General features: G+C 31.1%; 2 protein-coding genes and 1 non-coding gene across 3 annotated transcripts in view; 1 reads left to right on the plus strand and 2 right to left on the minus strand.

Annotated features, from left to right (window-relative positions):
• The window catches only part of LOC144844452 (carboxypeptidase E-like), a 231,843-nt gene that overhangs the window by 185,261 nt on the left and 33,475 nt on the right, over positions 1 to 13,107 (plus strand). The window lies entirely within an intron of this gene.
• On the minus strand, positions 34 to 10,678 carry LOC144845222 (uncharacterized). Its single transcript, XM_078702405.1, has 19 exons — positions 10,527 to 10,678; positions 10,018 to 10,137; positions 9,318 to 9,421; positions 8,250 to 8,339; positions 7,942 to 8,073; positions 7,224 to 7,331; positions 6,839 to 7,087; positions 6,263 to 6,389; positions 5,665 to 5,893; positions 5,320 to 5,515; positions 5,014 to 5,195; positions 4,323 to 4,577; positions 3,825 to 3,991; positions 3,361 to 3,484; positions 2,991 to 3,170; positions 2,478 to 2,510; positions 2,001 to 2,126; positions 1,573 to 1,632; positions 34 to 1,394 (listed from the first exon to the last, which is right to left on the minus strand). The coding sequence occupies exons 1-19, from the start codon at positions 10,598 to 10,600 to the stop codon at positions 1,254 to 1,256; spliced, it is 2,697 nt and encodes an 898-aa protein (XP_078558531.1). The 5' UTR covers positions 10,601 to 10,678; the 3' UTR covers positions 34 to 1,253.
• Positions 11,668 to 11,739, minus strand: Trnad-auc (transfer RNA aspartic acid (anticodon AUC)). Its single transcript has one exon. It is a non-coding gene; the product is annotated as a tRNA-Asp (tRNA).

Genomic DNA, 13,107 nt, shown 5'->3' on the forward strand with positions numbered 1-13,107 from the left:
AATTATCTCCACGCCTGTGGCAACATCGCCACATTTATAATTATAAAACAATGTATTATCAACGTATTGTAGAAGAATTAGAGCTTTACTGAGTGGGCTAACAAGCTGATACTCCAAAGATTGTTGAAGAATGGCCATTAAAAGAAAGAAAACAAAATATAAAAATCGAAATTTAAAATCTATCATATCTGAGTAGCATAACCTAAGTTCATAATTATATTATTCCTTATTATAAAATTATTATTTCAATGTAATTCTTAATACAATTAAGACACATTTTCCGTCAAATTAAATTAATAACAATTAAACCCATTAGTAAGATATTCGTTAAAATGACGATCACGTAGTATGATATTAACAGTAGATAAAAATGGAAACTGTTTAAATTATCTGTTTAACCAAAATAATCTACAATAACTTGTACACTGCTTTCATCTGCATAATAAATCAGCAGAATAAGTTCAAGACAATACTGTTCCACTAACAGTAATGGTTATTTGCTTCTCTATATACGTTACTCTATACACTAACGTTACTATCTAAGTTAATTAATTGCGAACATCGATCTTAAGTATACACACATTAATGTATTACCATGTAGTGTTGTCTAAATAAAAGCATTTAATGATTTATTATAGAATTTATAAATACTGTTCCACTAACAGTAATGGTTATTTGCTTCTCTATATACGTTACTCTATACACTAACGTTACTATCTAAGTTAATTAATTGCAAACATCGATCTTAAGTATACACACATTAATGTATTACCATGTAGTGTTGTCTAAATAAAAGCATTTAATGATTTATTATAGAATTTATAATTCATTTGCATAATGATTGCTATATTGAACTTATTTCAAATAAAGGATTCATTGTGTAAATTAATCACATATCCTAATATAGTAATGCGCATACAACAGTTTTTACTGAATACGAATTAGTAAAATTATTCGACCGACGACACCCAATGACAAATCTAATTTATCTTATTGTTTATTATATTCCATATTTAAAGTCTTTTGATACTCTTTAAACTTTGTATAAACATTTTACTATTTTAAAACTATTGTCTGTTTTTTATTTGTTTACTCCATTTCACGTGTATTCATTTTGTAATTTTATTATCTGTATTTATCCCTGTTTTTTAAATGTTATTAATTTGTTTATGTTTTCTTGATCTGGATCTGGATCATTATACTCCAATAAAGCAGGAAAACTGCATCACAGAGTTTTAATATTACGTCATTTGCTATTCCCCATTCATTGGTGAAGCATATTCATCTTCTATCATTGACTTTTTGGTAATTGGCTGATCTTCTGTATTGGAACATGGAGTATACGCAGGAGGAGGCGAAGTAGTGGTAGCCACATATGAATTGTACGTAGGGTCCTAAAAGAAATACGTTCTTAATAACAACAAAAAATAATAAATATTCTATATTCTGTTCATTAATAATATTATAAATTTGTTTTGGCAAGTAATGTATCCAGTATTACGTAGCTGTAAAAGATTAAGGTATCGAAGTTTGTTTTTATTATTAAAATTATCACTGTAGTAATTATTTTACATTCATAAACGTTGGATTTTGATGACCAATCTCAGTAGGTCCACTATCATTGTTTTCCGACTGAAATATAAAGAACAAATAAAAACGTTAAAAAGGTGTATCGTAATTATTGTTTCAAATATATATATATACATATAATTTATATAAATAAAGTTTGACTTGTTACAATATCAATATTGCGTTCTGGGCGTTCGGTGCAAAATTATTTTTTAAATTGTGTTTTTCCATTTCTATTATAAAATAATGTTTGTGATAATCTGAGTTATCTTCTGCTATTGTTTTTTTTAATTAGTAACGTATGCTACATCATGTAAAATAATAACACAATTTATTATTATTCTTATATTAAATTCGTTACTTAATAGTACTGTAGTACAAACAACATCAAACATTAACTGGAAGGATACATAAATGATATTGTTTCTTACTTTTTGTCGCCTTTTTAGTAGAATCAACACAAAGCCGATAATAAACAACACCAGTGCACCGATCACAATTCCAACAATGAGTCCAACGCCTGATCCCCCTTCTTCATTATCTTCTCCATCTTCACCCTATATACAAAAACAATTTATTATTAGTATCACCAGTAATTCTTCTAATGTTGATTATTGCCACTGTGATGATATTCCGTCAACGTACACCTCAAAGCGTAGATGTAAAGGTGAGTGTTTGAACGTACGGGACTTAGCTGATAAGTTATCATAATATCATCGGCAGTTCAAGCTTTTCACGCTACCCCTTATCCTCTGCTGTACTTTTCATTTACTATTCTAGTGGACTTGGAAGGTAGTTCTGGAATTGAACCGGTCTGGTAAAGTATGTCCTAACCACTGAACACGCAACTCACTGTTACGTAAGTAGAAATATAATGTAGCCTACTAATAACAAAGCACTATACTTACTGTTGATTCCAGAAAAATAGTTGACGTGGAAATCTAAAATAATAAAATCACAAAGTTTGTTTTTCAGGGTTTTGTTTTCGCTTTTGTAGTTAAAATTAATGCACGACTGTAATAATTTGTAAGTTATTTATACTGAAAATAATTATAGTTTTCTCTACTGATTGAGGTAATGTTGCAACAATGTTTTAGTTATAATAGTTATAATAGCGCAAGCATGATGTTTGTTACGAATAACGTTCCCCCATTTTATGAATATTGGAGGAACTCCATTCATAGTATTAAGAACAGAATTCATGACAGTTGTAATAGGCTAATTAAAACCATAGTTAATGTACTTCCACAATCCAACCTGCATCTGCGTTGGTGCAAATTGATATTTTAGGATATTTTAGGTTGTTTTTGTGGAAGATGCTATTGTTAATTTCCTCTGTTGTTTTGATTTTTCTCTTTTTGTTTTATGTGTTTTGATATGGATGTGCTATCCGAAATAAAGGAAATGAATGAATAACTTACTTGCATTTCCTGTGAAGTCTCGAGTAATGCATTGTTTGTTATGGTTACACGTAACAGTACTGACGTGTACTTTTCTTGAGCATTCTTCTCAATGGTTGGATTTACATCCAGTTGTAGCTTATAGCAATACTTATTACTAAGTATACAGTAACAGTTGGTGGGCGCACAAGAATCACCTTCCTGAAAGTGTAAACGAAGTAAGTCTTCAGTAACAAATAACAATAACAACACTATTACAATTGTTGTTCTCATCGTCGTCACAAACGTCATCACAAACGTCACCACATGATTACCTCGGTGTACTTTAAACGGTTTCTGATTTTTACAACTGCATTTATATTTTTTATAAGAAAGTTATTTTTTTACTTACAAATCTAAACGTGTCTGACGTGTCACCTTCTGACAATACAATTCCAGCTAAATCATTTGATATAATCTGCCAATGAACGTTTATTATTCCACTTTCTCGATCGTATGCAGTCACATGATACACACTGTATTAAATAAATATATATACGGTAATATAGTTTTGAAGAGCAATGAAGAGAATTAAATGAGAGAATAAAGAAGATGACCCACATGATTGTGCTGCATACAATATGAAATTACAATATTATGCAAGTTTGTGAAAATCTGAAGGAAATTGAAAGTATTAAATAAGTCAAATGCAATATTAAATGAGTCAAAAAAGTTTAAATAAGAGAATTGGAAGAAAGAGGAAAGATTGAAGAAGGAGACAAAGACGAATAGGGTGCAGGGACGATAATGAGGAGCATGATAAAAGGTTGCAGAAGAAAAATGATGCTGAATATAGAAGAAAAAAGGTCTATTTACCCGTCTCCATTTGTTTGAAATTCATCGGCGAATATCGGTGATGTTGAATCAATGTGGACTTTTATATAATCACTCTTTGTATTGCCCATTACGTCTGTTGCACGAACCCAAAACCCAAATGTATCGGCCTCATCAGCATTTTCCAGTGACTCCGTATAAATTTGATCCTGTATTGATAATGAAATCATTGCTATTTGCTAATCAGATAAAGGTACCGAATTAATAGTAACGAATTGAAGGAACATTTTGATTTCAAATTATTGTAAAGTTACCAAATGGATGAACGATTAACATGGAGAAGAGAGAGCGTCGTAGGTGGTTGCTGTAGGAAATGACGAGATCCTTAGGCGACGAGAAGCATGTTACTGTTACATCTAGTCCAGCGCCTTGAGCATTTTAGTGGATACGTGCGCTTTACAAATCTCATATTATGCTATGTTATGTTACATTGTTATGTTATTATGATTCTATCTACTCTACTTTTTCGGATACACGCACCAGATCATTTGTTAAATTCTTCCAAATTGGTTCAAATAAGGGAAAGGTCGCTCCCCCATTCTGGTCTTTAGAAACACCAACTTCGAACTTAACGATTCCATTTCGATTATCAATGGCCGTTATGGGACGCCCTGCAGGAAATGCTTCGGTATCATAATCTGTGTGTACGATGTCATTATCAGCTTTAATGGCGTACAGTAGCTTCTGATCGATGTGCATCTGATTGACGAAATGGCCGTCCCATGACACATGGACCTGGTAACGAAAAGTAATTAAATAAATTCATAATACAATATATAAGTAGTCAATCATTTTAGTTGGAAGGACGCAGATTCGAAATCAGCAAATTATCAACGGTTTAGGTCAAAATGTCAAAACTTCTTTAAATCTTATTGATCACAATTACCTTTACTGTATTTGTCATCATCGTCATCATATATATTGGGTCTAATCAGTAATATTAAGTAAAGCTCTGTCTACACTATCAAAAAAGTTTGATGTGCTCAAATATGGTAGTGATATCCCCAAATATGGAAGTGATATGATGATGTCATCGTGTCCATATATGGTCACATCACATTATTTTGTCACATAAAGTTTGATATTGTAGTTTAAAAATCATTATTATTATTTATCACAGCGTTATCATCGTCTAATAAATACAATACAATTGTTGTACACAACACATTACATTTTTGTCGCCAGTTGTCCAGGCGTCTGTCTCCAGATTTAACGACTCTCCGTCAACACTGACTTGCATAGGGTCTTCTTCTACAATGGATATTTCACTTTGATCATCAAAAATAAAGCAACGTCTGGCATAACGTCTGTTTCCAGCAATATCATCAACGAGAAGTATAGCACAATATACACCTATAAGTATAATCAAGCCATTTAGCAGTTGTTAATAAATACTTCTTTTGATTTCATACTTTAGATCACTAAAATGGCTTCAAAATTGAGATTTTTAAATCACGCTATCGACTACAAACGTTACCTTGAGCATTTGGCTGAAATTCCGCTTCGTAATCATCTCCACTTTGTGTAGAAACAAGATCGATACACTTGTTAGCATCTGGATAATCAAACACGTCATTTGTAATCAGCATTTTACAAACTCTGGACTCATATGTATTTGGTTTCAATCCGGAGGTATTGTCAAACCATGTTGACCACTTAATCTCCAGTTCAACCTGGAGAAATAATAAAAAATATGTTACCAGAAATTTAAAATTTTATTTTTTATTTGATTTTGTTACGATAAGCTATGTCTTCTAATATATATAAATAAATACATTTTTTGAATCTTACTATTTTACGTACAGATTACGTAAACAAATACCTGTTTGGTGTATGGTTCACCAATGTTTAACGGATGCCCAGAACACGTAACAGCCTCTGGAGTCAGCGAACAATGCGTCGGTGGTTCGAGATCCACAACTATGTCCAAGGTTTTTTGTACAGTTTGTCCAGAGTAATATACGGGTTCATCAACTGTACCGGAATTTTGAAAGTCATAATTGATAAGCCGAAGAAATCCTCCATTTGTTGAGGATAATGTTAAAGATAGTCTAAAATTAAATAAAATATCGTGTAAACAAGATCGGAGAGACAAATTTAGCGAAAATACCATCTAAAACCCTTCATATTTATCTTCAATTTAACTCTACTAAATCCAAGCAGCAATAATTGTCCAGAAAAAAATACACATCACCCGGACATAAATCCAAATTATGGTGAAATTAATAAACAAATGAAATTTAAAGAAATTATAGAGAAATGAAAATAAATGAAAAGATGTTATGGATTATCCAATTAAATTATCTAGCCATAGTTCGATTATGAAATCTACGTTTCGCATACATTCTGAGAAGGCTAGACGGTTTTTTTGGCATTGTGCTCGCCTATCTCAAAATTAAGCACAATACAATTGTAGGTACCTGTCATCGTGTTGAAGATCTTGATACAATGATCCATATTGTTGACAGGAGTGAGTTGCAAGATTTGGGTCGTCCTTGTCATGGTTTAAACTACAGTCAATTGTGCCATTTACATTTATAGTGCCCTCTAATATGAATAAACACGAATAACATAAAGAAGCTAATATTGCTTGTAAATGTATATCTTAACTGTTTATTATTCTTCACTTGATATCATTCGTTTAAAATTCAATAAATCACATATTAAATTAATTTAAATTAAGGAGAGAAGAAGACCAGTTCGTTAATTGTGATATAGTAAAAACCTTCACCTTCTATCATCGTTGACGTAATATCACAAGATTTTTAAATTTGATTAATTTGGTTCAAAACATGAATATAATGACACACAAGCAATGGGACAGTAAAACGAAACTAATTGAACCAGGATATCAAAAAAAAGTTTTAAATAATATAAAACCTATTTCCATTTGGGTCCTTAACCAATAAATCTAAATTGATAAACACGAACTTGCCCACTTTCATGGGTTTGTTGGAAGGATTAGTTGAAATTAATAAAGCAATGAATAAATATACCTCTGAAAATTTGCCAATCGACACTCGCCTCAACTACACCTACTTTAAACTCATTGACGTAATATGGAATTGGGTATTCAGCCGCTGTAGGGCCTAGGTAACGTGTTTGCCAATTCACCGATAAACCACTGCCTTGTAAAGATACGTAGAAAGGAGATGACTCGCATGAAATATCAGATGTAGCAGCCCTTGTCCCGGAGTCTTTTTGAAGCGTTACTGAGCAATGAGATACTGTTGGTGCTGCGTGAACTACAGAAAACATTTTCATCAACATTAATACAGTACACTATAAAGTATTGTTTACAGATCCTGAATGTTCAAGTTCTTTTTGTATTAAAATCAAACGCATATTATATTGGAGAAAAAAGCTTTAATTGTTACTCACTAGTCATGCAGTTGAAATGTTGGTTAAAATCATCATCACATGTACATGTCAGACCTGTGCATCTACCGGGGTAGCAAGAAAAACTGTCAGGCCGCCACGAGCAAATTTCTGTGATTGAAACATATCTCATTTCCATTTTTGGAGTTTTATCTCGATCATACTTGTAATTAGAACTCTACCTTCTAGATAATTTATATTCATTAGTTGATTATTTATTAAATTTACAGAGTAAATTGTCTTCTGGTAGAAATCCAGGAATTTAAACATACATATATCATTATTAGCAGCAACAAAATATTGACGACTCTACGTTTCTTGTTCTACTGTTGGTTAGAAAGTGTCCCCTCCCACAGAAAATTCATTTGAACATTTATAATTTAAAACCTTTTACATCCATGGAGATTTCTATTGATTACAGTGCGGGTACCGGTGCCGCACTATCAATTGTACTCTAGGTTTGCCGGGGGACATTACAGAAGCGAAACATACATTCACCATAAAATGGGATAAAACTTCTTCTCATAACTGTACATTTTGATAAACATTATTTACTTGTTTGAACAAATTAGATTATGAAATAAAATAACCTGATCCTAGCAAAATATAATGTTGCTACTTACTCCTCTGAAATACCATCATGCACCAATACGTATGTATACAACTGATTGTTGCTAACAAATATGATCTTGGAAAATATAATAATTTTAGTACAACTTACTATTGCATTGGCCTCCAACTAAATCATATGCCTTTATAGTATCGCTGATGTGGAAAAGACACTTAGTGCATACGGAATTTGTATGTGATGTACAATCCACTATTTCACAATAATTGATATTTGTACTGCATGCTGAAGTAGAAAAGTGAGAAAACGATTGTGTTGTGGGCGGGGGAATGGTTTACTGAGTTGGTTGGAGATATGCATAGGCCTAAAGTGGGTTATTGAGGAGGAGATCGTTCAGTAAGTCAGTTTGTCGGTTCGGCTGTTTCGCCAGTCAGTCATATTTTGATTTAAATGATGTTTACCGTTTTCGCATCCTGGGCCGTGGTATTGTTGCTCACATACACAATTGTTGGGGGCTATACACTCTCCGTGTACGCATGGAGTACAGCTTGCTGCAATAAAATGTTTTTAACAAAATTAACATAACAATTAATTCATTATCATCATCATTATCATCATTCATTATTTTTAACATGTTTAGTATCATAGTCCTCACATATCGTCGTGTTTGAAATCGCAAAACGTGCCAGGCCAGGAAGAGAGTAGAGAAAACTAGAGATTCGTATTCGAGTGTTGTATTACGATATAAACATAAACATTGATATTCTGGAAAAAATAAGTCTGAGAACATCGAGAAGGAAATGAAACATTTTTTGGGCTACTGTAGCAATTAAATACAATTCTGAATCATAAAGCGAAGTGGATTTGCATGTTGTTTATTACCCTGGTTAGAGTTTAATGAATGCAGAATAAATTTTGTTTATATTGAGTGGAAGAGATCATGTTAAAGATGTATTGTCCCTTGAAACACAAAAAATGAAGGTCAAAATATTCTAAATTTAAATTGGCCATATCAAAGTAATAATAATGTTATTCACCTTAAGTCGAAAATCCGAGCAAAAAACAACAATTTTACGTAATTAACGGGCAAATTAGTTTGATTACATTTTGTTAACAAAAAAACGTCTGTATTTCAGTTAAATGATTTTTTTTCGACACATTTTTGGTGATAGTTACTAACTATGATGATACTTCAAAATGACCCATATTTTTTCGAAATCTTTTATTTTTTACTTTTTTGGAATTAGTCAAAGGAACAATACATCTTTAAGGGTTTTGTAAGCTACGTTTGATTCTGTGCCTACCTACGAAGAAAAAAAAATCGCTACTAAATTTGGAAGTAGTAAATTACCAATGTCTGCTTTTACATTATTACCATGATACCACGGATGAATTGGTTTGACCGGGGAATCGTGAATTTACAAACCGTTCAAGGATTTTAGTTTCACTCTTCCTTGGTTTAACTATAACCAATAACTCCTCAATTTATGAACATGTGTACGTCACAAAAATACCAACAATGCTCTTACCTTCTGTGCATTCATTTCCTCCAGGTGGCGCTGTCCAGCCAGAACAGCAAACGTAAACTGTACTATAAGTTGTCCTCCTGACATAACCAGTTCTATATCTTTTGCTACAAAAATAGACTAAGCATAATTATTACAGTTGGTTATATTTTCTTTATTAGCAATGAAGCCTACTTTTGGTTATTCAGAAAACCTGTGCATCTGTATAACGTCACATCCTTTTGTTGGATATTCGTTTTCAATTTAGGCTACTTCTGGATTATTAAATGATGGTGCCTAAATTCCATGTAAGCCAGGTTGAACGAATAATAAATTCTTAAATGATTCCCAATAGGCCTATAGAATCGAATGGGTAAAGTGTAAGGCTGCACGGGAACTCCAAAATATAAATCGTGTATACAGACGTTCGAACAAGATGATCTTTGGGCATACCGTTTGTGCGAACTGTGTATTATTGATAATAATGATAGTCTTATATAGCGTCTTATACAATGTCTTTAAGCGCTTTACAACAAAAAAATGATCCATAAAAAATCCAAAAATAAAAAAGGAATAAGAGGAACTTTGAAGCTCCCAGAATTCACAGGAGCACGAATGAAAAAAGCATCTTTCTATCCTATCCTACCAAAATAAGAAGTAGGTCTATGATATTATCAATAACATTGTCAGTCAGTTGAACGACAAAACTAAATTAGGAACTTACCGATACTTTGTACATCGATCAAGCCAAAATAATCCACACGCTGTTGTATAGCTTGTCGAGTAGCTTACTTCAGTTGTGTAGACTTTCGAGGAACTTCGTAGTGATGTACATACATTTTGTCTGTATCATATAGAACATACATAAGCAATCATCACAGAAACTCAATTGGTTAGTTAATACACTAGGTTCGTCAACAAACCTGGTTATTCAATCAACTAGGTTATCTCAACGAATTTAATCAACACACTTGGATAGTACTGCTACTACACATGTAATTAACTATTCAAATTATAACATTTATTTGGCCAACACAGATATTGACATTATTTTATAATTACATACATTTATACCGATATAACCTCCCTACTAAACTTTGCATCAAAGTAGTCAGTCGTGATCATGTTAATTTTATTTATAATAATTGTATGTTTAATACATGCTAACTACAATTGTATTATGTAAAAACGAATCAGGCCTACAGCAGATTTTAAATGTAATGCATGCCTTACCCATTTGGGTTCAGAGCACATGTGTAGGATATGATCAGAAGTACAAGTGTAAATGTCAGTTGAAGTAGCGTCATCGTTGTAGTATCACACTGTATATTAAAAATAACAAATTAACATTAAATTTTAATTTTAATTAAGTACTAAATCCAAAAACAAAACAGAAAATTCAATCTTTAAAAGATTAAAGGAAAAACACAATAATAGTATATTGTAATTAGAATATAAAACATTTTAATCCACAGTGACGGTCAAATTAAAATTTCATAATTATTATTTTTTACTTTTGACAGGGTTAAGTATCAGTATGTGCAGAACATAAAACATGCATTAAATATCTCCTCAAACCAATTATTACCACTCTAGATCTGCCCCGGCTGTAGATTAAAATGTATATTGTTTAAATATAAACATAATAATATATACATTTTGGCCACAATAGACCTTAATCTCATTTTTAAATAAAATTGACACGTTTAAATGAATTATACATAATATTACACGTAGGCTTACATTACTATTTTTACTGATACTGTTTCTCAATAATGATGATCGTTTTCAAAAATAGTCCTCCATCAACTACCTTCATTTTATATAATTTTTTTAATGAAAAATCCAAAACTGTTTATATATTTCGTTTCAATTAATTTATTTTTTCACATTATACATAACATTTGAATTTAAAAACACTTAAATAGCAAATTGTATTTGAGCAAATAGATTTATAGATAAGGTAATGTATAAAAACATACAGCAAAAAAATGTCTTATAACATAAACATTTAGTATGTTATTTAGTATCATAAAAAGCAATAAAAAAATCGTCAGATTGTCGAATTGACTATTTTTTAAATTTTAAAAGCAGGCCTATCGTAATTGATGGTTTACTGTCTAAGGAAAAAGTATTCCATTAAAAAAATAATCAATGATTTTGTGTATTTCCCTTTTTTGGTTAGAAAAAACTAATGACGCTTATGACCATTTATGCTCAAATATGAGATACATGATATATATATATATATATATATATATATATACACAAGAGGCAAAGAACATTAATTCTAAACCGCCCGGTGATATACTGAAATTTAATTAATTAATTTGAAACGATAAAGATGAGGAAATCTGTGAGAATGAGAAAAAGTCGCCCCAACCGAGAATCGAACTCGGACCGCCTGCTTGATATGCAGATGTCCTAACCATTAGACCACTGGGGCTTTCATGGTATTGTTCGAACTCGATTGTATATATATATATATATATATATATATATATATAAATCATACTGTAAATTAAAGAAACAGTGCTCATATTCGGAACATATATACATGTTTAAACCAGAATTATTAAGGGGAAATAAATAAATTATTGTGTTATTGTGAATAAATCGTCGATGACCAAGGAAAATCCTACAAACCATCACTTACAAAGTCTGCAGGAAGTATTCGTCTTCCAGACGACCACAAGCAGCACTAAGAGCCAAAACAAATTTTTCAAGGAATATTTGGATATTATAATGTCTCAAATGCTAAGCATATTTAATGAATCGATCCGGTTTAAAGTTTCAATTATTATGAAATGTGTTTTCAATAAACATTGATAACCCACTCAAGAGCGTTGTGAAATAAGCCCTTTTTAAAATGTGGTGCTGCTAGATTACAAAAAAGTAATGTAAGCTTTTATATTTTAACTTTCTTTTAACTTTCCGATTTTTTCAATCTAAAACAACAGGTTACCAAATAGTAGTATTTTTCTTTGTATTGTGACGTTTGAGGAAATGAAAAATTTGTTTTCTAGAATGTTTACATTTAATTAAAAACGGTATTGCAAATATTTGTTACGAAGTTACAAATAATAAGGAAGTAATGTAAGAATTGATTACAAAATACAAGGGAATTAAAATCCTAATTTGTATGGCGAAAAAATTTTTAACAATTTTTTAACGACAATTAACAAAGTATAACCCTAACCCATTATTTAAAAAGTACTGCCAATTCTTCTGCCATTTTTTGGTTCATTTATTCTAAAAGAGCAGTGACCTAATATTTCTATTTTTCTTTGTAATATTACTTTTCGGGAAAGAAAAATTAACGTCTAGAATGTTTAGATTGAAATTTGAAATTTATGGTATTGCAGATATTGAATACGCCTTTACAAAAGGAAGTAAATGTAAAGACTTATTTATAAAATAATTATTTTCGATTTTTTCAATCTAAAAGAACAGGTTGACAAATAGGAGTATTTTTCTTTGTTTTGTGACGTTTGAGGAAATGAAAAATTTGTTTTTCTAGAATGTTTACATTTAATTAAAATTGGTATTGCAAATATTTGTTACGAAGTTACAAATTATAAGGAAGTAATGTAATTATTGGAATACAACTAAAGCGAATTAAACTTCTAATTTTAATGGCGAAGGAATTTTGTTTCACACAATTAACGAAGTATAACCCTAACACATTATTTAAAAAGTACTGCCAATTCTTATGCAATTTTTGGTTCATTTATTCTAAAAGAGCAGTGACCTAATATTTCTATTTGTCTTAAGTCTAGAATGTTTACATTGAAATTTGAAATTTATGGTATTG

This window comes from Antedon bifida, chromosome 6, assembly GCF_963402885.1.
Source record: "Antedon bifida chromosome 6, ecAntBifi1.1, whole genome shotgun sequence".
In the NCBI taxonomy this organism is placed as follows: Eukaryota; Metazoa; Echinodermata; class Crinoidea; order Comatulida; family Antedonidae; genus Antedon; species Antedon bifida.

Excerpts from the sequence above, each read along its gene's own strand:
- LOC144845222 (XM_078702405.1), bottom strand. The coding sequence starts at position 10,600 with ATGACGCTACTTCAACTGACATTTACACTTGTACTTCTGATCATATCC. Across the intron at positions 10,138-10,526 it reads TGTGCTCTGAACCCAAATGG|ACAAAATGTATGTACATCAC; the intron begins GTAAGGCATGCA and ends TATATGATACAG. Across the intron at positions 4,578-5,013 it reads GGACAACTGGCGACAAAAAT|GTCCATGTGTCATGGGACGG; the intron begins GTAATGTGTTGT and ends TTTCGTTACCAG.